At 42.3% G+C, this 25,385-nt stretch overlaps 1 protein-coding gene across 2 annotated transcripts in view; it reads right to left on the bottom strand.

Annotated features, from left to right (window-relative positions):
* The window catches only part of TAMM41 (TAM41 mitochondrial translocator assembly and maintenance homolog), a 55,328-nt gene that overhangs the window by 3,634 nt on the left and 26,309 nt on the right, over positions 1–25,385 (bottom strand). For both annotated transcript variants that reach the window (XM_027093778.1, XM_027093779.1), the window contains 3 exons: positions 22,903–23,048; positions 7,738–7,903; positions 5,911–5,973 (listed from right to left, as the gene is read on the bottom strand). In XM_027093778.1, coding sequence (XP_026949579.1) covers positions 5,911–5,973; positions 7,738–7,903; positions 22,903–23,048 — 375 coding nt within the window. The remainder of the gene's footprint in view (positions 1–5,910; positions 5,974–7,737; positions 7,904–22,902; positions 23,049–25,385) is intronic.

Raw genomic sequence — 25,385 nt, 5'->3', positions numbered from 1 at the left:
TAAAGCTGGTCGTTATGAACACTGATTAGTAACCAAAGTCAGGATTTTGTTTTGGAAGCAAACGGAAATCTACTCTAATACATGGCTCCTAAGGTTTTTCTTCTGTTGATTCCCAGTATGTTTCATGTTACCTACAGCAAAATCACTACATATGTAATACTATGAATTCCCTGCGTGACCTTAAACAGATAGGTCCAGTGACAGACAAAATGCTCCAGGAAACAATGTGAGGCAGAGATGAGACCAGGTTGTGAGAGGTCTCTACCTTCCCATAATCCTATATTTCAGATATTTAGGAGAGAAAATCAGCGAGCCCCAAACATTCTTCCAATTAATTTCCAACCACAGTTAGCTATATCTACAAAGAAAATCTTTTCTGAGGCAGTTTTATTTTTAAAACTTTCAGGTTTAAGTGATAAATACATCACCAGAAAAATCTTTATTATCATGTGTTCTTCTTATTGAAACATGTAGGTACCAAAAAATGGGGATAAAATGTTTCAGTTATAAGAGATGAGAAGGAGAAGATAATCAATGATACATTCTATCACTTTCAGGAAAGGGCTGGTAAGGACCGGCCGAGGCGTGCCGGAATCTTTTTAGGAACAAGACTAAACCTGTCTTGTTTAAGTTGAATCTTTTGAAGCTACAGAGGTAAATAGGTATTTGACTCCGAAGTGAATTCTGATTGACCAGAAAGTCAGGTGGGGAAAAATAAAGCAATATTTCAAAGATTAAACTTGTCATCCTCCCCTACGTTCCCTCACCCCAGGAAAGGCACCTCCACCTCCGCTCCCCAAGCCAGAAACCTGGGAGCTTCTCTGACTCCTCTCTGCTTCACTGCCCAAATCCCTCCCATCACCAAGACCTGGGGATGCGTCTTCCAAGTATTGCCTGCATCTCTCCTCTGACTCTCCTGCAAAACCCTGAGTCAGGGCGGCCAGGCCTCCTCACCTGGCGGGCCGCAGCCGCAGTCGATCAGTTTCCCAAGCAACAGCGTCACCTCCCTCCAAGCTGCTCTCTATCCTCTCGCTACAGCAGTCTTTCGACAATCCTTCAGCGGCTTCCCTCTCCCCTCAGTGAAACTCTGGATTCCCCTTCAGGCTTTTACAGGCCTTCCCCTGTCTGGCTCCTGCTTGCTTCTCAGTCTAACTGCTAAGCCCCTGACCCATTTCTCCCCAAGCTCCCCGCCGCCGTCCCGCAAAGATGCAAAGAGTTCCACTCCTCTCTACTCATTCAGGTTAGACACATAAACGGCTGTGGCTGATCAGAACGTGATGTTTGCTTGGTCGGGCTGAGCCGTGATGCGGTGTGCTGCTGCCCTGCAGGGCGGCGCAGGCAAGGACCGGGAGGCTGAACAGTCTCCTGCTCTCCCGAGCTGCCTGGCTGCAGCTGCTGCCCCGAGACCCTGATAAAAACCGCTGCTCCATTGACAGCACAGTCTAAGAAGTCAGTATTATCTTGCCAATAACCGACTCCCAGGCTAAAGGGAAAAACAGTGTTTGGTTTTGGAAGTAGTTCTGTACTCACCTTGGAACATGGGTATATCTGATGGTAGGGGAATTTCAGGGAACTAACACAGACAGAGTGTCAGACCACACGAGGACACCTGCCGTGTCACCCAACACAGTTCATTAGAAAGGGCAACCCTTTGGGCTGACACAGAGCCTGGCTTCCATCTCTTCCAGGAAGAGACTGATACTTAGATCTAGACTCGCTCAAGTTTATAAAGCACCTACTAGGTACTGGGTACATACTGGACACTCTCGCAACATGCCACGAGTTGGGTATTAGTATCCCCTCCACTTCAAGGAAGAAGGGCTGTTAACACACCAAGGTTACAGAGCAAAGACGTGAACTACAACTCTGAGCCAAGGCCTTCTTATCACCATCTTAGCTCCGCTCTCTCTGAATTTAACAATATTGGAATATAAAAGTTATTCACTAGCTAAGGAGACCCTTCCTTTTTACCCCCACTACGAGTGGCTGGTTGCAGAGGGGAGGAGTGATAAGGGCTACAAAGGAGGAAAAGTGCAACCAGATAACCTGGGATTTTCTCACTCTGCAGGTGATACATCAGCTGGCTGAAAACCCGACCAGAGGCAGAGCTTGGGAGATTTCAGGAAGATGCACCCAGCACAAGCCAGGCAGAACAACAGCAATTATGGCCACATCCAGAGGACTTCCGAAGAGCAGCGCACAGGAGAGAGAGGTTCTGACGCTGTGAAGTTAGAGGACAGAGAAAGAGTAAACCAGCCACTCAGGGCCTACGGTTGCTAGTTTACTCCAGCTGGAGACCTAGTGACGGGGCTACTGCTAGTTGAATAGGAAAATGCAAGGAGGCATGTTCTAAAGAGACGGCAGGAAGCTTTTAGGTAATGATACCAAAGAGGAAAGACCAGGCACAGTGCTGGTGCTCTTATATGTCTTAAGATGTAATTTTCGCAACCCAGTGAGGCAGGCATAATTATCCCTATGAAATTAAAACTAAGAAAAATTAGGTAACTTACCCAAGTCACAGTAGTTAAGCTGGAGTTCGAACCCTAATCTCTGAGGCTCACAAACCCCTGCCCTTGGCCTGGGCCACCTGCATCACAGCCCTCAACCACCAGAAACCAGAGAAGCCAGGGCACAGGGTAAGCAAACCCAGCGAAATCTGAAGGAACGCGCATCACCTTCCACAATTCCTGCAACCTCAGAGCAGGCTGCAGACATTCTGTCCCTCTGGTTCCACAATCCAATGAGACATCTTTAGAGGGGAAGGGAGAAAATTAGTGAGCACTCAGAGGAGGCAGCACTGGGCACTCCACCGCCACAAGGAAATCTGGGCTGCGGGTTCCATGAGATGATACCCACTGCCCTCTGCTGGCAACCAGGAAGAACAAGAGGAAAGAGGACCAAAGATCCATTTCAGGTTGACGTGTCAAGAGATGATGACGGTGGATGGAACTTCCCTGGTGGTACAGTGGTTAAGAATCTGCCTGCCAATGCAGGGGACATGGGTTTGAGCCCTGGTCCAGGAAGATTCCACGTGCCGTGGAGCAAGGAAGCCCGTGCACCACAACTACTGAGCCCACACGCCACAACTACTGAAGCCCGCATGCCTAGAGCCCGTGCTCTGCAACAGGAGAAGCCACCGCATTGAGAAGCCCGCGCACTGCAACGAAGAGTAGCCCCTGCTCGCCACAATTAGAGAAAGCCCATGCACAGCAACAAAGACCCAATGCAGCCAAAAAAAAAAAAAAAATAGAGATGATGAGGGTGGATTTTTAAAAGCCTTTTATCAGAGATGAATTCAAGCTTATAAAAGAATGGCATATTATGTTCCCATGTATGTTCACCAGCTTCAACAATGTATCAACTCATAGCCAATCTCGAGTCATCCCCACCCTTACCCACTTCCCTCCAACATGTTTTCTTTTGAAGCAATTCTCAGACATTCTGTCATTTCATCTGTAAATATGTTAGTATGTATTTCCACAAGAAAATGATTTTTTAACCCCGTAACACCACCATTATCACAACTAAAAAAAAAAAAATCAATAAATCTAGTAGTTGCTTATAGCACAGGAAGCCAAAAATAAAAAAAACCCAAAGCATCCAGCCTCACCCAAGGATTATGGTAAGGGAGTTGCAATCATGCAAAACACAGATTAATAGCCTGAGCCACCCAAGCAAACAAAAGTACCTCATCTTCAGCCTTGCCAGGAGAACTCAGCAAGAAAACAGATTAAATAAATGTCTTAATTGGAAATGCAAAGCTATGCACCCCTGAGTGGCAGAACAATCTTCAGCTGAGTAGGTTTGGCGCACGTGCTACTAAACCTTTGTGGACGGGCTGAATCTTTCCAAAGATTCAGGAGGGCAACATTTGGCTGTGTCCCCAGGCAACCGAAGCGAGGCCTTAAGAGGTGTGATCGTGCAGCTCCCTGGCAATCTCAGGCCAGGGATCAGAATCAGGCTGAAAGACCACTCCCTTCTTCAGGTTCCCTCTGTGCCATTTATCCCTAGTAATGCAAACTTCTATTTATGTGTCCGTCTCCCCTTCTAGATGATGAAGCCTCTGAAGGCAGGATGGTACAGGGTTCACCCTGTATCCTGCGTGGCGAGCACATAAGGGATGCTCAGTAGACAGCTGCATAAAGAGACACTGAACTGGAAAAGTCCGTCATCAGACAATACCAAGTGTTGGAAAGAATGGGGAGAAACAAGAACTTTCGTTTACCCCTAGTGGGATGATAAAATGATAAACCACTTTGGCAACTTGGCAATATCCAAAGACATGTTCCAATGTTTAAGCCCATAACACAAGAACAGGATGTTTTAAATTTAAAAAAGAAGGAATATTCAGAGAACAAAAAAAGAGAAGAGCTCCTAGAAATTAAAATAACAAAAATAAAACAACTCAATGGAAACTCAAGTGGAGAAAGCAAAGCAAAAGGACAAAGAGATCGGGCTTCCCTGGTGGCGCAGTGGTTGAGAGTCTGCCTGCCGATGCAGGGGACATGGGTTCGTGCTCCAGTCCGGGAAGATCCCACATGCCGCGGAGCGGCTGGGCCCGTGAGCCATGGCCGCTGAGCCTGCGCGTCCGGAGCCTGTGCTCCGCAACGGGAGAGGCCACAACAGTGAGAGGCCCGCGTACCGCAAAAAAAAAAAAAAAAAAAAAAAAAGGACAAAGAGGACACGAAAGAAAGAAAACCAAAGGACCAGTCTAGGAGGTCCAATGTTTGAATAAAAGGCGTTCCAGAAAGAGAAGAGAGAAAACAGATGGGAAGAGCGAATACAATAAATTTTTCCTATATTCTTATACTCTGAGTTTCCAAACTGAAGGGTAATGAGTATTCAGTGTAACAGATAAAAACAGACTCACATCGAAACACACCACTGAGAAACTTCAGAGCCCTGGGGTTAAAAGAAGACCTAAAAGCCTTCCACAAAGAACATACACAAAGGATTAAGAATCAGAACTTCCTAGAAGTGAGAAGATAATCGAAGCAACGGCATCAAAATTCTAAAGGACAACTATTTCTAATCATCTCCAGCCTAAGCCTCAGTCAGGCGTGAGGGTGGACTAAAGATACACTTGGCCACACATGGGCTCCAAATCTGCCTCCTCTGCCCCCTTTCCCACGAAGTTCCCGGATGGTGCGCTTCACCAAAATGATGAGGCTGTGCGCCACAAAAATCAAAGACACCAGATACAGGAAACAGAGTTCCTCACATGAGACAGGTGACGACAGCCTCTGTGGGAAAAGAAAGCTGTGAAGGCAAGGAGAAGTGTATCACATGGCTCAGCTATGAATCACAGTAACACAGTCAGACAATGGAAACTCAAGATTGGCTTCACTAAAGCTACGGCACAACCATATTTGGAACACAGAGGGATGGGTGCGGGGGTGTGTGTGTGCGCGTTGGTGGGGGCAGTTGAATTCTAATCTGCTAGAGTGAGAAGTCCACAGATGATGCCTAAAATTAAAAGGAGAGAAGCAGCAATATAAGCTCATTACCCAGAGAAGCAGCAGTGAAAACAAAAATAACCCACCAGGAGAGTCAGCAGTAGTTGTCTCTGGAGAGGAACACTGGCCGGCGGGGAGGGCAAGGTACTGCTGTTTTTGCAACAATATCATGTGTAACTCCCACAGATATAAAAACGCAAGGGGAAACCTGCACATAAGGAGTAACTGGGAAAACGCAGAGGGGCAGCAAATCCTCCCAGCAGCACCTCAGACTCCGGATTACAGCGCCATCTGCCTGTCTATATGTTACTGCCGTGTCCTAGGTTATGACCATCAAAATTCAGCATTTCGCAAGTAGTTGCAGGATACAGATAAAGCTTTACATTTTAACCAGGAGCACTGAGGCTGCTCAATCCAGCAGGTACGTTAAGTGTGGATTTTTAACAATTCTTACCAGCAGTGAAAATGCCTTTGGTGCTCTGTCTCATACTGGAAGGTCTCACGATTGCTGAGAGCCCTGTGAGAAAAAAACAATAACAATGCCAAAAAAGCCAGATGTGAGTCATCCTAACACTTTTAAAACTTGAAACTAAATATTCTTTCCAGCTATCCAATAAAACCAGCAAATCTATCTCTGGTGTCAGAGTGACAGTGAAAAGAGTATCAGGATCGAGGTCCAGGAGACTGGAGCTGCCAGCTGTGTCAACGACCAGCTGTGTCGCTGACCAGCTGTGTGAACACAAGCAAATGACCTCCCCACTCTGGGTCTGGGACGCCTCATCTTACAACCAGTGGGTTAGGTGACCCTTGAAGGTCATTTTTTTCACTTTAAATCTGCTTAGGTCTGCTGGCTCTCAATTCCAAGATGTGGAAAGATTGGGGGAAAAAACACCAAACGTTTCTGCCTAGGAGGAAAACTTATTCTGAAATCACTCAGAGGACTCCTCGGTGAGGACAGCAGGACAGTCCTTCAGGCCCACAGAAAGGCAGAAGGACTCACACCATGACCAGAAAAGACACGCCTCCACATGTATCTTCAGAAGAGGCAGCCGGCACCCTAGGCACATGCTCCGCTCTGCCCGACGGGCAGGTGTCTCCATGTGACACCGTCACTGTGACTTGCATCCTGCCAGGTGGCCAGGCTGCTCCCTGGGGAAGCTCAGCAAATACGTACTCAACAGTAAACGGTGCACTCATCTGAGGGAGGGCATCATTTTCTTTTCTTTTTTTTTTTTTTTCATCATTTTCAATTTCATGATTTCCTTACTTGCTGACTGACCTTGTAAATTACCTGTAACACCTCAAAAGGCAGCAAGTCTCTGAAGATGAGGCTCAGATTTTTGGTCCACATTGGGGATGACGTGAGGAACAGGGGCCATGTTGGAGCAGACCTACTGTGCACACAGGAGCCACACCGAGGGGGCGTCGGCCAAGGAGAGTGGTGTTCTTGATGTTATAAAAGCATTAAAAATGTCACCAGTCTCGGGCTTCCCTGGTGGCGCAGTGGTTGAGGGTCCGCCTGCCGATGCAGGGGACGCGGGTTCGTGCCCCGGTCCGGGAGGATCCCACATGCCACGGAGCGGCTGGGCCCGTGAGCCATGGCCGCTGAGCCTGCGCGTCTGGAGCCTGTGCTCCGCAACGGGAGAGGCCACAACGGTGAGAGGCCCGCGTACCGCAAAAAAAAACAAAAACAAAAAAAACAAAGAAATGTTTGGGCTTCCCTGGTGGCGCAGTGGTTGAGAGTCCGCCTGCCGGTGCGGGGGACACGGGTTCGTGCCCCGGTTGGGAAGGATCCCACATGCTGCGGAGAGGCTGGGCCTGTGAGCCATGGCCGCTGAGCCTGCACGTCCGGAGCCTGCGCTCCGCAGCGGGAGAGGCCACAACAGTGAGTGGTCTGCGTACTGCAAAAAAAAAAAAAAAAAAAAAAAAAAAATCACCAGTCTCCATCCTCCTCAGACCACCGTGAGGAACAAACACATGTCTTTGAAATAACTTCTAAACATTATGCCCTTGGGACCAAAAGAATCATTGTTTCCCTCTCTGTCAGTGATTTAGGACCCAGGGATCTGAAAATAGAAGTACTTTCGGCACCCTACTTCAAACAAACAAGAATTTAGGTTGGGAAAACCCCCAGACTGTTAGTGCTTTCTTATTCTGAGAGGAAATCTCTCTCTCCATCTCACTAGGCAAAAAAGAATAGAGAACCCGTCTCAGCCACAAAGTTTGCTCCCCCCGACCCCCTCCAGCCAACACTTCCTCCCCGTCAGATTCATGCACGTACCTAGACGCACCACGTCTCCACAGTCGGGGTCATGAGCCACTTGCAATAAAGTTTCTTCCACATCTCTGTTTTTTCCAGGAGGGTCCATAATATGATTTATTTGTTGCTGTAAGGTTTTGGGCAATGTCATTAGTTGAGTGAACTGTCCTTCTGGGCTTTTATCGATCTAAGGAAAAAAAAAAGATGACGTCTATGGAAAGTGCTTTGAATTCTATAAATATTCAAAGCACATGGCTTCTCCTTAAAACCACATGAACATATATGAACTCACACCTAGTAGACTAGGCAGGTGCTAAGGAGACTTTCTCCTTTCTGAAACTGAATGCCTAGGTGTTAAGGATTCTAAGTTCCTTCGAACAAGTTAATTCTTTTCCTATGATATTCTACTTGTACTTAAGAATAGAAATTTCTTTCAAGAATCAATTTTTGACTCTCAGTTTTAAAATTTCTATTTGTTCTAAATCCGGTAGTTAAAGAAAGTAAAATTTCAGCTAAAATTCATCAACACACCGGCTCACCCAAGTACTCATTTTCTTTTATTTATTTATTTAAATTTTATTTATTTATTTATTTATTTATTTTTGGCTGTGTTGGGTCTTCGTTGCTGCGCGCGGGCTTTCTCTAGTTGCGGCGAGCGGGGGCTACTCTTCGTTGCGGTGCGTGGGCTTCTCATTGCGGTGGCTTCTCTTGTTGTGGAGCATGGGCTCTAGGCGCGCGGGCTTCAGTAGTTGTGACATGTGGTCTCTGCAGTGGTGGCTCATGGGCTCTAGAGCACAGGCTCAGTAGTTGTGGCCCCCGGGCTTAGTTGCTCCACGGCATGTGGGATCTTCCCAGACCAGGGCTTGAACCCGTGTCCCCTGCATTGGCAGGTGGATTCTTAACCTCTGTGCCACCAGGGAAGTTCCCCATGTACTCATTTTAAACACAGGGGCACAAAGTAACATAGCCAGTAACATGCAGCCAATCAGAGAGTGGGATCTAAATTCGCGTCTCCTGTCTGTAGGGCCTTTTATGTACCATGCTGTATTTCATAAACTGTAGGAATAAACTGATGACAGAGACTAATCTTTATTTACTTTTAATCCCGTGGCACATAGTAAGTACTCAAAAAACATCGGTTGAATAAGAGGATAAATAACTGCACCAATAAAGCTTAGTTGTCATTATTTCTTAAACAGCAGTAAGTTATACCAATGGTTTCTGTTCCCAGTGTATTCTAAAATACATCAAATTTAAAGAAAAATACAGAAATAAAGCATATATAAAACTATGCATTAGACTTTACTTGGAAACCTGTGAATCAACAGTTATCCATAGAGCTAAGCCCACACCCAGCTTCCCTAACTCCTAGTCTGATATATTTTACGTCATGGAACTAAATTTTTCCAAAATCATGTAAACATGACTCCCTGCCAAGGTGAAAAGCAGTACCACTGCCCTCAGCAGCTCATCACATTATTCTCCCAGTAAGAATCTGTCTTGTATTCTTTCAACAAGCGTTTAGGTTTTAACTTTAAGAGAACAGTAAGAAAAAAGAATAGATACGTGAATGTATTAAATTTTAGATTTGGATTTTCCAGATATGACCAACTTTCTTAATAATTAGAATTCATTCATTCTACCACTTTTTCATTCAACAAATATTTACTGAGTATATGCCAATGTCTAGATTTTCTAGTTTTATCTATAAATCTATGCAAAAAAGAAGAAAATGCTATTATATAGTGGCTTCAATAAGGTGAAGGTTTTTTTAACCTAAATATTTCATATTTATCATGGAGATGGTCCTAAATTCACAGGATTCAACCTCCACTTAGCTTTGGCTAGATAAATGACAAAAAATGTGAATATTTCTGTAAAAGATGCTAGAAATGACATTTATAGACTCATATTTTGGGGCCAAGTATTGAGATTAGTCACTAGGATCTTATATTTCAAGGCTTTACCTATGAGACTTCCAGGAATTTTAGAGATGCCAAAATGGCTGAGTAATATGAGGAATTAGAAAACAGTTATTTGCCACTGCTTTCTCTTGAGGAAAAGAATGCACTGGAGTTTTTGTTTGAAAGCATGTGTTCCAAGACAAAATATTAGGTGACATGTTCAAATAAATTGCAAAATTTTAATTATCCTTACTCTTCAATTCTCATTAAAACACAAAAGTGAAAGCATTCAGTTAAATTATGAGTCAAATTGCATTTTAAAAGCAGACATGGAAAAGACCACATGTTCTATGATTCTATTTACAGGAAGTATCTAGAAGAGGCAAATCCACGGAGTCAGAAAGTAGATTAGTGGCTGCCTGCCGCGAGGGGAAGCTAGGTACTGCTACTGGGCATGGGGTTGCTTTTTGGAGTGATGAAAATGTTGTAAAACTAGATTGTGGTGATGGTTGCACAACTGTGTAAACAGACTAAAAACCACCGAATTTTACAGTATGTAAATTATATCTCAATAAGGCTGATGTTTTAAAAAAGCAGATATGGGCATATGATAGTGGATGCTGTGTTGCACCGACCACATCCTGGCTTTGGGGCAAGGTACTCATTCTGCCAGCTGCTGGGAAAGTTGGCTGACTCCCTCCCTCAGAGTCCCTCCCGCAACTGTCCTCAGGCAAAGGGAGCTGCCTGTATCCAAAGACTGGAAAATGCAGGAGTCCAAAGGCCTGGTCTCTTTGCCCCAAGTGGGGACAGCTAGGAAGGGCCATCGAGCTCCACAGTGCCATCACAGGATCAGATGGAGTCTTTGTTTCTAATCTCCCCAATCCTGATCCTACACAACTGGTACCAAGAGTGGTCCTGGAAAGCACATTCTCAGACAGCATTTTAGAGCTATCACAGTGTAGAAGGCCAAGTGGAAGCCTCTGAAGCTGCCGTTCTCACCCCCTGGCCAAAAGAGTAATGAAAAAACAAAACCACATCACAGGAGGAATGGCAGAGATTAATGCCACATATAGGCCTGCAGGATGCAGGGGTGTGATGTTTAATTTTGTATGTCAACTTGGCTAGGCTATAGGGCCTAGTTGCTTGGTTAAACTTTAGTCCAGATGTTACTGCAAAGGTATCTTTTTAAGCCAGTAGACTTTGAGTAGCAGATGACCCCCGTTAACATGGATGGGCCTCATCCAGTCAGTTGAAGGCCTTATGAAAAAAGACTAAAGTTTCCTGAGGAAGAAGGAAGTCTGCCTCCAGATTGCCCTCGGGCTCAAGAGCACAACACGCTCTTCCCTGGGTCTCCGGCCTGCTGGCTTGCCCTGCAAATTTCAAACTTGCCAACCCTCACAACTCTGTGAGTTAATTCCCTAAAATACATCTTTCTCTATATATCCTATTGGTCCTATTTCTCTGGAGAACCCTGACTAATACTAGAGCTGACGGTCCCATCATGTCTCCACTGAGTCTGGCCTTCACAAAATCCAAATGGATTCTGGCAGATGGTAGCAGACCACCACAAACTCAGCCAAGTAGAAGCCCCGCTGTACCGGCTGTGGCAGATGTGGGAAGTCTGCTGAAGCGTATCAGCAGAGCCTCAGGTGTCTGGACGGGGCCACAGGCCTGGCGAGCGCATTCTCTGCCATCCACAGAGCAAGGAGGATGAGAAGCAGCTCGCGGCCACACAGGACAGACCAGAGTGCGCCTTACCACCTGCCTCAGGGCCGTGTTAACTCCCCCACCCTGTCATAAGATATTCAAAGAAAACCAGACTGTTTGGATACTCTGTATAATCTCATTGGTCCACTACATCAATGACACGCTGCTGCTGTCACCTGGTGAGCGCTAAAGGGCAAGTACACTGGGGGCCTTGGTAGATATATGCACCCCAGCGGGGAAAAGATACACCTCATGAATTGTGAGAGCACACCACATCAGGGAGGAGTTTAGGGGTCAAGTGACCTGGAGCTCTGGGACAGCCTCTCCAAAGTAAAGATCAACTTACGGCATCTCGTACCTCTCACCACTAAGAAGGAAGCACACTGCCTGATAGGCTTCTTCAGGTCCTAGATGCAGCATATTCCACACTTGGGAATAATGCTCAGAGCCATTTACCCAGCGATATAAAAGGATGCAAGGTCTGTGAGGGGCAAGAGCAAAAACGAGCTCTGCGATAGATACAGGCAGCAGGGTAAGCAGCCCTCCACCACGTGGGCACACCTCCCTGTAAACTATGGTACTAAAGGCCTCCTCAGTGTACAGAGAAGCCAGGGGAAGTTACAGTGGGCTCCCAGTGGGAGATCACAATGGAGACTGCTAGGGTTCTGGAGCAAGGCCACGCCATCTGTAGTGAAGAACCACACACCATTTGAAATCAGCTCCTAGATGCTACACCCTGGCAGAGACAGAGCTTCTAACCATGGGACATCAAATGACCATGTATCAAGAACTGCCCATTATGAACTGGGACCTGCTAGCTTCACCAAGTCATAAGGGCACGAAGCTCAAGAGCAATCCACTGTAGGACGTAAGAGATACACCAGCATTGGACATGCGCAAGGCCAGAGGGCACAAGTCAGCTGCACAAACAGGAAACCCAGACCCCCATCATTTCCACTGTTGCACCAGCACATAATGTTCTACTTCTCCACTGGCTCATGCACACGGCTACAAGGAGGCTTTTGGAGGAGGATAAAGGATGGGCTTGCTTCATGGATGACTTGGCTTGTAGTATGTACGGGGTGAAAATGATGCATTACAGCCGCGCCCAGGGATGGCCCTGGAAGACACTGATGAGGAGCCATCGTCCCAGTGAGTACGCTGCAGGTGGCACAGCTGGTTACCCACTTTACATGGAAAAGTGGCCCAAGATAAGAATATACAAAGACTCAAAGAGTGGACAATGGTTCACTGGTTGGTCAGGGACCTAAAAGGAAGGAGATTAGAAGGTGGAAGACAGGATCTGGGGGGAAGAGGCATGTGGATGGACCTATGGGAGGGGACACAAAGTATGAAGATCTTTGTATTGTACGTTAATGCTTCCATCTGAGAGCATCCAACACAGAAGAAGCAACAACAACCAAAAGAACAATTTAGCCAGTTGATTCAACAGGCTCTTTCATCCCAGTGATGGCATAACGGCTTGTAGCAGGAGTAGTGGGTGGGAGAGATAGAGGCTCTGCCCAGATCCAATATCAGGGGCTTCTACTCACCAAGGCTGACTGAGCCACTGCTGCGGTTGAAAGTCTATCCTGACAGCAACAGAGGCCAACACTGAGATCCTCATAACACGACCATCTCCTGAGACTAACCAGCCACTTGGTGATAAGTTGACTACACTGGATCCCTTCCACCTGGGAACGGGCAGCAACTCCTCTTGCCTGGAAGTGACTCATATTCTAAGCATGGGCTTGCCTTTCCTGCCCACAGGACTCAGCCAATACCACTGTACAGGGCTCACAGGGCACAGGTGCAGGACGGGCACAGGATCACGTCTCCACTGTTCCTACCACACAGTGTGCCAGAGCTGCCAGCCTGGGAGAGCAGTAGTTCTCAAAAGGGGGACATTTTTGGCCCCTACAACAAAGAATTATTCAGCCTAAAATGTCAATAGTGTCACTACTGAAAAACCCAATGAAAGAGCTTTGAAGAAGAGCTGAGCAACAGCTTAGAGATGATACCCTGTGAGAGTGGGGCACAGGATATACCCTAAATTCATGGCCGTTATAGAGTACTATGTTCCCAACTGCTAGACTACATGAGTCTGGGAACCACGGGGTAAAAGGAGAAACAGCCTTGCTTACTGTCATTCCCAGGGACCACCTGGGCAATCTGTGCTTCCCACCTCCACAACTTTAGGACTGTGGGTCTAGAGATCCTAGTTTCAAAAGAAGAAATGCTTCTCCCAGAGGACACAGTAAGCATCCTATTAAACTTAAAGCTATGAGAGGGCAGACAGCAGAAGCAACAAGAACTACAATCCTGCAGCTTGTAGAACAAAAACCACATTCACAGAAAGATAGACAAGATGAAAACACAGAGGGCTATGTACCAGATGAAGCAACAAGATAAAACCCCAGAAAAACAACTAAATGAAGCGGAGATAGGAAACCTTCCAGAAAAAGAATTCAGAATAATGATAGTAAAGATGATCCAGGACCTCAGAAAAAGAATGAAGGCAAAGATCGAGAAGACTCAAGAAATGTTTAACAAAGACCTAGGAGATTTAAGGAACAAACAAACAGAAATGGACAATACAATAACTGAAATGAAAAATACACTAGAAGGAATCAATAGCAGAATAACTGAGGCAAAAGAATGGAAAAGTGACCTGGAAGACAGAATGGTGGAATTCACTGCCGTGGAACAGAATAAAGAAAAAAGAATGAAAAGAAACGAAGACAGCCTAAGAGACCTCTGGGACAACATTAAACACAACAACATTTGCATTACAGGGGTCCCAGAAGGAGAAGAGAGAGAGAAAACACCTGAGAAAATATTTTAAGAGATTATAGTCGAAAACTTCCCTAACATGGGAAAGGAAATAGCCACCCAAGTCCAGGAAGCACAGAGAGTCCCAGGCAGGACAAACCCAAGGAGAAACACACCAAGACACATAGTAATCAAACTGACAAAAATTAAAGACAAAGAAAAATTATTGAAAGCAATAAGGGAAAAATGACAAATAACATACAATGGAACTCTAAGGTTAACAGCTGATTTCTCAGCAGAAGCTCTACAAGCCAGAGGGAGCGGCATGATATATTTAAAGTGATCAAATGGAAGAACCTACAACCAAGATTATTCTACCCAACAAGTATCTCATTCAGATTTGACGGAGAAATCAAAAGGTTTATAGACAAGCAAAATCTAAGAGAATTCAGCACCACCAAACCAGCTCTACAACCAGCTCTACAACTAAAGGAACTTCTCTAAGTGGAAACAGAAGAGAAGAAAAGGACCTACAAAAACAAACCCCCCCAAATTAAGAAAATGGTAATAGGAACATACATATCGATAATTACCTTAAACATGAATGGATTAAATGGTTCAACCAAAAGACACAGGCTCGCTGAAGGGATACAAAAACAAGACCCATGTATATGCCGTCTACAAGAGCCCCGCTAGGGACACATACAGACTGAAAGTGAGGGGATGGAAAAAGATATTCCATGCAAATGGAAATCAAAAGAAAGCTGGAGTAGCAATACTCATATCAGATAAAATAGATGTTAAAATAAAGAATGTTACAAGACACAAGGAAGGACACTACATAATGATCAAGGGATCAATCCAACAGGAGAATATAACAACTATAAACATATATGCACCCAACATAAGAGCACCTCAACATAAGGCAACTGCTAACAGCTATAAAAGAGGAAATCGACAGTAACACAATAATAGTGGGGGACTTTAACACCTCACTTACACCAATGGACAGATCAACCAAACAGAAAATTAAAAGGAAACACAAGCTTTAAATGACACAATAGACCAGATAGATTTAATTGATATTTATAGGACATTCCATCCAAAAACAGCAGATTACACTTTCTTCTCAAGTGCACATGGAACATTCTCCAGGATAGATCACATCTTGGGTCACAAATCAAGCCTCAGTGAATTTAAGAATTTTGAAATCATATCAAGCATGTTTTCTGACCACAATGCTATGAAATTAGAAATCAATTACAGGGGAAAAACCGTAAAAAACACAAACACATGGAGGCTAAACAATACATTACTAAATAACCAAGAGATCACTGAAGAAATAAAAAAGGAAATCAAAAAAAACCTAGAGACAAATGACAACAAAACCACGACGATCCAAAATCTACGGGATGCAGCAAAAGCAGTTCTAAGAGGGACGTTTAGAGCAATACAAGCCTACCTCAAGAAACAGGAAAAATCTCAAATAAACAATCTAATCTTACACCTAAAGGAACTAGAGAAAGAAGAACAAACAAAACCCAAAGTTAGTAGAAGGAAGAAATCATAAAGATCAGAGCAGAAATAAATGAAATAGAAACAAAGAAAACAATAGCAAAGATCAATAAAACTAAAAGCTGGTTCTTTGAGAAGATAAACAAAATTGATAAACCACTGGCTAGACTCAGCAAGAAAAAGAGGAGAGGACTCAAATCAATAAAATTAGAAATGAAAAAGTAGAAGTTTCAACAGATGCCGCAGAAATACAAAGCATCTTATGAGACTACGACAAACAACTCTATGCCAATAAAATGGACAACCTGGAAGAAATGGACAAATTCTTTGAAAGGTATAACCTTCCAAGACTGAACCAGGAAGAAACAGAAAATCTGAACAGACCAATCACAAGTAATGAAATTGAAAGTGTGATTAAAAATCTTCCAAGAAAAAAAAGTCCAGGACTAGATGGCTTCACAGGTGAATTCTATCAAACATTTAGAGAAGAGCTAACACCCATCCTTCTCAAACTCTTCCAAAAAATTGCAGAGGAAGGAACACTCCCAAACTCATTCTACAAGGCCACCATCACCCTGATACCAAAATCAGACACAGATATTACAAAAAAAGAAAATTACAGACCGATATCACTGATGAATACAGATGCAAAAATCCTCAACAAAATACTAGCAAACAGAATCCAACAACACATTAAAAGGATCATACACCATGATCAAGTGGGATTTATCCCAGGGATGCAAGGATTCTTCAATATATGCAAATCAATAATGTGATACACCATTATTAACAATTTGAAGAATAAAAACCATATGATCATCTCAATAGATGCAGAAAAAGCTTTTGAGAAAATTCAACACCCATTTATGATAAAAACCCTCCAGAAAGTGGGCATAGAGGGAACCTACCTCAACATAATAAAGGCCATATACGACAAACCCACAGCAAACATCATTCTCAATGGCGAAAAACTGAAAGCATTTGCTCTAAGATCAGGAACAAGACAAGGACATCCACTCTTGCCACTCCTATTCAATATAGCTTTGGAAGTCCTAGCCACGGCAATCAGAGAAGAAAAAAGAAATAAAAGGAATACAAATTGGAAAAGAAGAAGTAAAACTGTCACTGTTTGCAGATGACATGATACTACACATAGAGAATCCTAAAGATGCCACCAGAAAACTACTAGAGCTAATCAGTGAACTTGGTAAAGTTGCAGGATACAAAATTAATGCACAGAAGTCTCTTGCATTCCTATACACTAATGATGAAAAATCTGAAAGAGAAATTAAGGAAACACTCCCATTTACCACTGCAACAAAAATAATAAAATACCTAGGAATAAACCTACCTAGGGAGACAAAAGACCTGTACGCAGAAAACTATGACACTGATGAAAGTAATTAAAGATGATACAAACAGTTGGATAGATAGAGCATGTTCTTGGATTGGAAGAATCAATATTCTTCCTATCCAGGAACATGGAAAATGACTATACTACCCAAAGCAATCTACAGATTCAATGTAATCCCTATCAAATTACCAATGGTATTTTTTACAGAACTAGAACAAAAAAACCTTAAAATTCGTATGGAGACACAGAAGATCCCGAATAGCAAAAGCAGTCTTGAGGGGAAAAAACGGAGCTGGAGGAATCAGACTCCTTGACTTCAGATTATACTACAAAGCTACAGTAATCAAGACAGTATGGTACTGGCACTGGCACAAAAACAGAAATACAGATCAATGGAACAAGATAGAAAGCCACACACTTATGGTCAACTAATCTATGACAAAGGAGGCAAGGATATACAATGGAGAAAAGAGTCTCTTCAATAAGTGGTGCTGGGAAAACTGGACAGCTACATGTAAAAGAATGAAATCACAACACTCCCTAACTCCATACACAAAAAGAAACTCAAAATGGATTAGAGACCTAAATGTAAGACCAGACACTATAGAACTCTTAGAGGAAAACATAGGAAGAACACTGTTTGACATAAATCAGCACAAGATCTTTTTTGACCCACCTCCTAGAGAAATGGAAATAAAACCAAAAATAAACAAATGGGACCTAATGAAACTTCAAAGCTTTTGCACAGCAAAGAAAACATAAACAAGACGAAAAGACAACCCTCAGAATGGGAGAAAATATTTGCAAATGAATCAACGGACAAAGGATTAGTCTCCAAAATATATAAACAGCTCATGCAGCTCAATATTAAAAAAACAAACAACCCTATAAAAAATGGGCAGAAGACCTAAATAGACATTTCTCCAAAGAAGACATACAGATGGCCAAGAAGCACATGAAAAGCTGCTCAACATCACTAATTATTAGAGAAATGCAAATCAAAACTACAATTTTGCAATGAGGTATCACCTCACACAGTTAGAATGGGCATCATCAGAATATCTACAATCAATCAATGCTGGAGAGGATGTGGAGAAAAGGGAACCCCCTTGCACTGCTGGTGGGAATGTCAATTGATACAGCCACTATGGAAAACAGTATGGAGGTTCCTTAAAAAACTAAAAACAGAATTACCATATGAACCAGCAATCCCACTACTGGGCATATACCCAGAGAAAACTGTAATTCAAAAAGACACATGCACCTCAATGTTCACTACAACACTATTTACAATAGCCAGGTCATGGAAGCAACCTAAATGCCCATCAACAGACGAATTGATAAAGAAGATGCGGTACATATATACAATGGAATATTACTCAGCCATAAAAAGGAATGAAATTGGGTCATTTGTAGAGACGTGGATGGACCTAGAGACTGTCATACAGAGTGAAGTCAGTCAGAAATAGAAAAAGAAATATCGTATATTAATGCATATATATGGAACCTAGAAAAATGGCACAGATGAACCGGTTTGCAGGGCAGAAATAGAGATACAGATGTAGAGAACAAAAAGTATGGATACCAAGGAGGGGAAAGTCACAGGGGGTGGTGGTGGTGTGATGAATTGGGACATTGGGATTGACATATATACACTAATATGTACAAAATGGATAACTAATTAAAAACAAACAAACAAACTTAAAGCTACAACTGCCGTCCAATCACTTTAGAATCCCAGGCAGACAAGAAGTCCAGAAGACAAAGAAATGAATCACCATACTGGCAGAAATAATTAAACCTGACCATCAGGAGGTAGGGCTGCTGGTACACATCTCTTATTACCTCTTGCCCAACTTTGATGGTAAATGGAAAGTGTAGTAGCTACAGTCCAAGATGGGCATGGTGACCAGAGTCTCAGACTCCTCAGGGATGAGAGTCTGGGCCACCTCACCTAGACCAGCCTAAATGCTAGAAAGGGTGAGGGGAATTTGGAATGGGCAGCAGAGGCGGGAGAAGATGGGTATCAGTGGCAGCTTTAAGATTAGATGCATCTCTGGGAACTGAAGCTCAGCCCACTCATCTTATTCTTGTGCATTTCCCCACAATAAGAAGCCAGTTAGAACATAGACCATCCAGGCTTTCAGAGGCCAAACTGAGGGATTTGGAAGTTTATTTTCACAGTTAAAGGAAATTCCCAGCTGTTTTCCCTTGCTCAGTTTCTAAAAGTTGGCAGCTAGGCACATTATCTTTCCCTATCCTCTAACCAGAGAGTAGATGATGTCTCTTTGGAGAAATTCTACAAATACTGAAACTTGGGGTCCTCCAATGAAACAGCCAGGTCCTTGTCCCAAATCCTATAGTGAAGCTCACTAGCTGACATGCTCTATCCATCTCAAAGAACTCCCAGTCTGCATTTTTTAAACTGCCTTGCTCTTTAAAATACAGGCCACAAAGGATGTGCAAACATTTGAGAAAAGCTTCTAACACAACAGATGAGAGTGAATCCATAGAAGAAAAGGAACTAAGAGAAACAGAGACAATATAGGGAGCAAGAAAAAACTTCAAAAATTTTAATAAAGATCATTAAAGAGATGAGGAAAGATAATGCATTCATACAAGAACAGGATGCTATAAAAAAGAACATTCAGAGGAAATTAAAAATTCAAAAGAAGTGTTAGAAGATTGATTCAAACAGTTCTTCTGGAAAACAGAACAAAAACCCAAAGAAACAGGAATGAGGGAAAGAAACAATCGAACAAGGAGGTCCAACAACCAACTAACAGGAATTCTAGAAAGAACAAGCTAAGAAAACGGATATGAAGAAATGATGAAAGAAAATTTCATTACAGAAATGATAAAAGAAAATTTCCTAGAACTGAAGCTCGTGAATTTCCAAAAGAGGCTCATGAAATGCCAGACTAATAAATGAAAAACATGGGAATTCCCTGGCATTCCACCAATTAGGACTCCACGCTTCCACTGCAGGAGGCAAGGGTCTGATCCCTGGGTGGGGAACTAAGATCCCATAAGCTGCATGGTGCAGCCATAAAACTAATAATAATTTTAAAAATAAATGAAAAACATACACACAAAGACAAAGGCAAATCATCATGAAATTTAAGAATATTGGAAAAAAGGAAAAGATCCTAAATACTGTCAGAGAGATAAAAAAGGTCACATCCAAAGGATAGGGAATCTGAATAGTGTTGGACATTTTATTTTTTTAATTCAAACAGAAAGTCACAAAAATTATAATCATCCTCATCAGTTCACTCAGTCCCATGTAATTAATTTTTTTTATTCTTGATTTTTGTTAGCACTTTTATGAATTCATCAGTTTTCCATTAGAGCTCTGAAAATGCTTATTCATTCAGTTCAGCAGTACAGTCAGTTACCAGAAACCTGTACTTGTCAGAGCCTTTTCTATGAATTCCTTCAAGATGAAACCCATTTATAGGAACATTTTTGCAAAAGCATCAGAGTACACCCAGAACTGTCTGTAAATGACAAAAGACTTAAAAATGACCACGGTTAAAGATTTGATGAAAGTTCATAATAATGCAATTGACAAGGAAATTTAGTTATTTCTGAGATATACATTTTAAAGTAATAACTAGAATTATGACTTATAACATTATACCAAAACATATAAGATCTTTAGAAATTTCATGTCATGTCTGAAACATTTATATTAACATATTTCCATACAAATAACCCAAAGAAAGTTTAGTATTAGTTGGGGGTTTTTTTTGTTTTATTATACTGCAGGTTCTTATTAGTCATCAATTTTATACACATCAGTGTATACACGTCAATCCCAATCGCCCAATTCGGCACACCACCATCCCCACCCCACCGCGGTTTTCCCCCTTGGTGTCCATACGTTTGTTCTCTACATCTGTGTCTCAACTTCTGCCCTGCAAACTGGTTCATCTGTACCATTTTTCTAGGTTCCACCTACATGTGTTAATATATGATATTTGTTTTTCTCTTTCTGGCTTACTTCACTCTGTATGACAGTCTCTAGTGTGGGACTTCTGAATGCAACTCTAGAAGCTAGAATAAATGAAGCTATGACTTAAAACTTCTGAGGGAAAATTACTTCCAGCCTAGAATTTGATATCTAGCTCAAACTATCAATCAGTGTGAGGGTAGAATTTTCAGATGTACATGGTCTCAAAAAATTTACGTCCTTCACAACCTACGTTAGGAAGTACTAAAAGGTATACTTCATCAAAATTAAAGTGTAAACCGTGAAAGAGGAAAAGATCCAGTAAACCAAACACTTGCAAAGGAGAGGGGAAGAAATTCTCGGGTATTAATGAAAGAAAGTTTCAGGAGAAGAGCTGTGCATCAAGCCTAGAATGGAACCATACCCGAAAGGAACAGGGGACACAGGGCTCCAGGAAGAACGTCCCCAAGAACAGTAAGAAACAGAGAACACACGTGATGTGTTTGTCTACAGTGGAAGATGTTCTACAGGTCTGTAGCAGAATTTGAGGGTGAATTAGTTACAGGTATGTAGAAACTAAGCAAGTGAAAAAAATGAGACAGTGATTAACTCCAAGAAAAACAAAGTTGTACAGGAAAGGAAATTTCATAGTAGTATATCTTAGCAATGAAGAAAGTTATGTGTCACAATAAAGTAAATATCGACTATTACCCTAACCCAAAGTTATGTAATAACTATACATGGAGCATAAGCGGTGGAGGAGTGGGGGTGGGGGGTGGGGAGAGGAGGAGAGAGAGAAAGAGAGAGAGAGAATGTATGTGTGTTGATTGCGGTGCATAAGAGAGTAAAAAATCCTCATTTTCCATAGAAAGATGACAAAAATAAAGTACAAGTTGAAAAAAATCAAGAATAACAATCAAACCATATTACTTAGAAATATGGAGGTAAACGTAAGAAGAATCAGTGAAGGAGACGAAAGCAGTTGCTCTGGGAAGTAGCACAGACAAGTAGGAAGGTGTACGGCAGGGAACTGCTGCTTTTTGTTACAAACCTTGGGGTGCCACCTGGTTTTTAAACAATATGTATGCATTACTTTGAGAAAAGTAAAAATTAAAAACAAAATACCTCAATCTAAAGCAAACATGGCAAAATCTGTTAACCTGAGTGGTGGGTATTCTGGGCATTCATGTTATCCTCCAACATTACATTTAAAATAATTCCTACTTTTTTAAAGTTTCCTTTCAGTTCTAGAAATGCCATTAACTTGTCATTCAACATAATATTAGTTGCCCCTATTATGTGGAAGAGGAAGAGCATTAAAAAAGTAAAATAGTATTCCTTAACTTAAAGATAAAAAACTATGAATTCTATAGTTTAAAAAATCTTAAATCCAAATTACTTTTCTCAAAGGAAAGGCTCTTTGATTTTTCTTTTCAAAAAATTTAATATTTTGAAGAATGCCTTGAAAGAAAGTTTTGTTTGATGTATCAAAGAAAAGTTCCAAGACATGATACATATAACAAGTGGGGAAAAAACAAGCTTCAGAATAACCTGTATGAATACATTTATGTAAAATAAAACCAAACAAAAAAGACCAAACTGCTTCATACATGTGTATATGTACAAATACATACAAAAGTACATGCAACAAGATCTGGAAGAAAACATGCCAAACTGTTAATAAGGCTACCTCTGGGGAGGCAGGTGGGCTTGGGGATGGAAAGAAGGTAATTTCAGAGTTTATTTTCACTCATTTTTGATTAATAATTAACATACATAGTAAGAACTTCAAATGGCAAAAAAGACACACACAGTGAGGACCAGTCCCCACCTCCCCCCGCCTCATGTCAGCCCTTGGTCCCCTTCTCCAAAGGCAGCCTCTTATTACTAGTCACTTACTAGTCATTTGTGTACCTTTTAGCCTTATTTCAAATATACGGAAGAACATAAGTCCACAGGATTTCCCACAGATAGTTTACCTCCAGGCTGCCTTGCTGGATTTTATACACCACTTGGGGATTCTCCTGTAGAATGCTGCCGTAGAGCTCACGAAAATGGGCTATGTTGGGCTTCACAATATTCAACACTTTTGCCTTATCCTCTCCAACCACCATCCGAAAGTCACCTGGTTAAAACAAACAGAAAAACGAATTTTCCACTGCGAATTCACATTCTGACCTGTGAACTACAGTCCCCCAGCTGACACTGCACTAGTTCAACCTGGCAGGATCTCTCATTCAAAACACTTGCTTTTTCACCTTAAAACTGGGAACACAGTACCCCAGAAATGCAGGCACATGTTCGGGGGGAAAGAGAGCCTCTCAAATCACAAAGCCCTTTAGCAGTTAAAATATAGTTACCTAAGTACAAAAGGTAGTCACCATTGAGAGGTTAATATGTGTTTGTTTTTCCAATGCAGAAGCTTCTGTATTTATAAACTTTCATCTTGTGAACAAAACTCTGCCTGTGACCAATCACAGAGATGGGGGCTGTGTGCCTCACCACAGCTGTGTCCTTGGTACTGCTTACTCAGCTTGGCCCTCTTGCTGTTTGCGTGAGGGCTTTTGAGGTGCTTTATGAATATAAATAACCTTATTATATTTGATAAGGGCAAGGTTTACATTTAAGATAAACTTTAAAGCAGATATAATTTAAAAAATTGCAAGTGGTGAACTTGCTGATCTTCTAGAGAAGCCAAGAGGCAACTGGGACTCCTGGGGACACAGACGCTGATGGTGGCCATTCTGAGGAGCTCATTCTACCATGAGGACACTGGTGCTGGCAAGTGCCATCTTGGAGTCCTCCCTCTAGCCTATTAGCACAAGGCCTGCTCATTACTGGGTCAGAACCAGCCCCAGGCCCTACAGCCAATCACCCTTGGACAAGCCCCAACCACCAGCAAGCCACTGGCCACCACACAGGCAGGGCCTGACAGCTAACTGGGCCAGGGACCAGCCCTGCCTATGAGCATGCCCAAAGAAGTCAGCCCCACCACAAGAGAAGGGCCCATGTGGCCCATACAGGGGGCACCCCTATATAGTCCTGGTGACCAGAAGGAAGAGTGCTGCTGGGACCCACAGGACGTCTCCTACATAAGGCCACTCCTCCAAGATTGGGAAACATCCAGCATCACCCTGATGCCAAACCAAACAAGCAGGCAGCATCACCCTGATACCAAAACCAGACAAACATGCCACAAAAAGAAAGAAAACAAGAGAAAAGAAAATTACAGGCCAACATTAATGATAAACTTAGATGTAAAAATCGTCAACAAAATATCACCAAATCAAATTTAACAATGTATTAAAAGGATCACACACCATGATCAAGTGGGATTTATCCTAGGGATGCAACAATGGTTCAATATCTGCAAATTAATCAATGTGATACACCGGATTAACAAATTGAAAAATAAAAATCATATGATCATCTCAACTGATGCAGAAAAAGTTTTTGACAAAATTCAACATCCATTTATGATCAAAACTCTCAACCAAGTAGGTATAGAGGAAACACACTGAACATAATAAAGGACATATATGATAAACACACAGCCAACATCATATTCAATGGTGAAAAGCTGAAAGCATTTCCTCTAAGATCAGGAATAAGACAAGGATGCCCACAGTCGCCAGTTTGATTCAACCTGGCATTGGAAGTCCTAGCCACAGCAATCAGAGAAGAAAAAGAGGTAAAGGGAATCCAAATTGGAAAGGAAGAAGGAAAACTGTCAGTGTTTGCAGATGACATGATACTACACATAGAAAATCTTAAAGTTGCCACCAAAAAGCTATTAGAACAAATGAATTAAGTTGAAGGATACAAAATTAATATACAGAAATCTGTTGCATTTCTATACACTAACAATGAAATATCAGAAAGATAAATTAAGAAAACAATCCCATTTACACTTCCATCAAAAAGAATAAAATACCTAGGAATAAATCTAACCAAGGAGGTAAAGGACTTGTACTCAGAAAACTATAAGACATTGATGAAATAAACTGAAGACTACACAAACAAACGGAAAGATATACCATGCTCATGGATTGGAAGAGTTAATATTGTTAAAATGACGATACTACCCAAGGCAACCTACAGATTCAGTGCAATCCCTATCAAAGTACCAGTGGCATTTTTCACAGAACTAGAATGAATAATTCTAAAATTTATATGGAAACACAAAAGACCCCAAAAAGCCAAAGCAATCTTGAGAAAGAAGAACAAAGCTGGAGATATCACGCTCCCTGATTTCCAATTACACTACAAAGCTACAGAAATTAAAACAGTATGGCACTGGCACAAAAACAGACACATAGATCAAAGGAACAGAACAGAGAGTGCAGAAATAGACCCACACTTACACATTCAATTAATCTATGACAAAGAACGCAAGAATATACCATGGGGAAAAGACAGTCTCTTCAATAAATGGTACTGGAAAACTGGATAGCTACATGCA

This window comes from Aethalodelphis obliquidens, unplaced genomic scaffold, assembly GCF_003676395.1.
Source record: "Aethalodelphis obliquidens isolate GAN/ISIS:26980383/991018 unplaced genomic scaffold, ASM367639v1 scaffold86, whole genome shotgun sequence".
Classification (NCBI taxonomy): domain Eukaryota; kingdom Metazoa; phylum Chordata; class Mammalia; order Artiodactyla; family Delphinidae; genus Aethalodelphis; species Aethalodelphis obliquidens.
The sequence above is the reverse complement of the archived record's forward strand: the minus strand, read 5'-3'. Positions and strand labels throughout refer to the sequence as shown.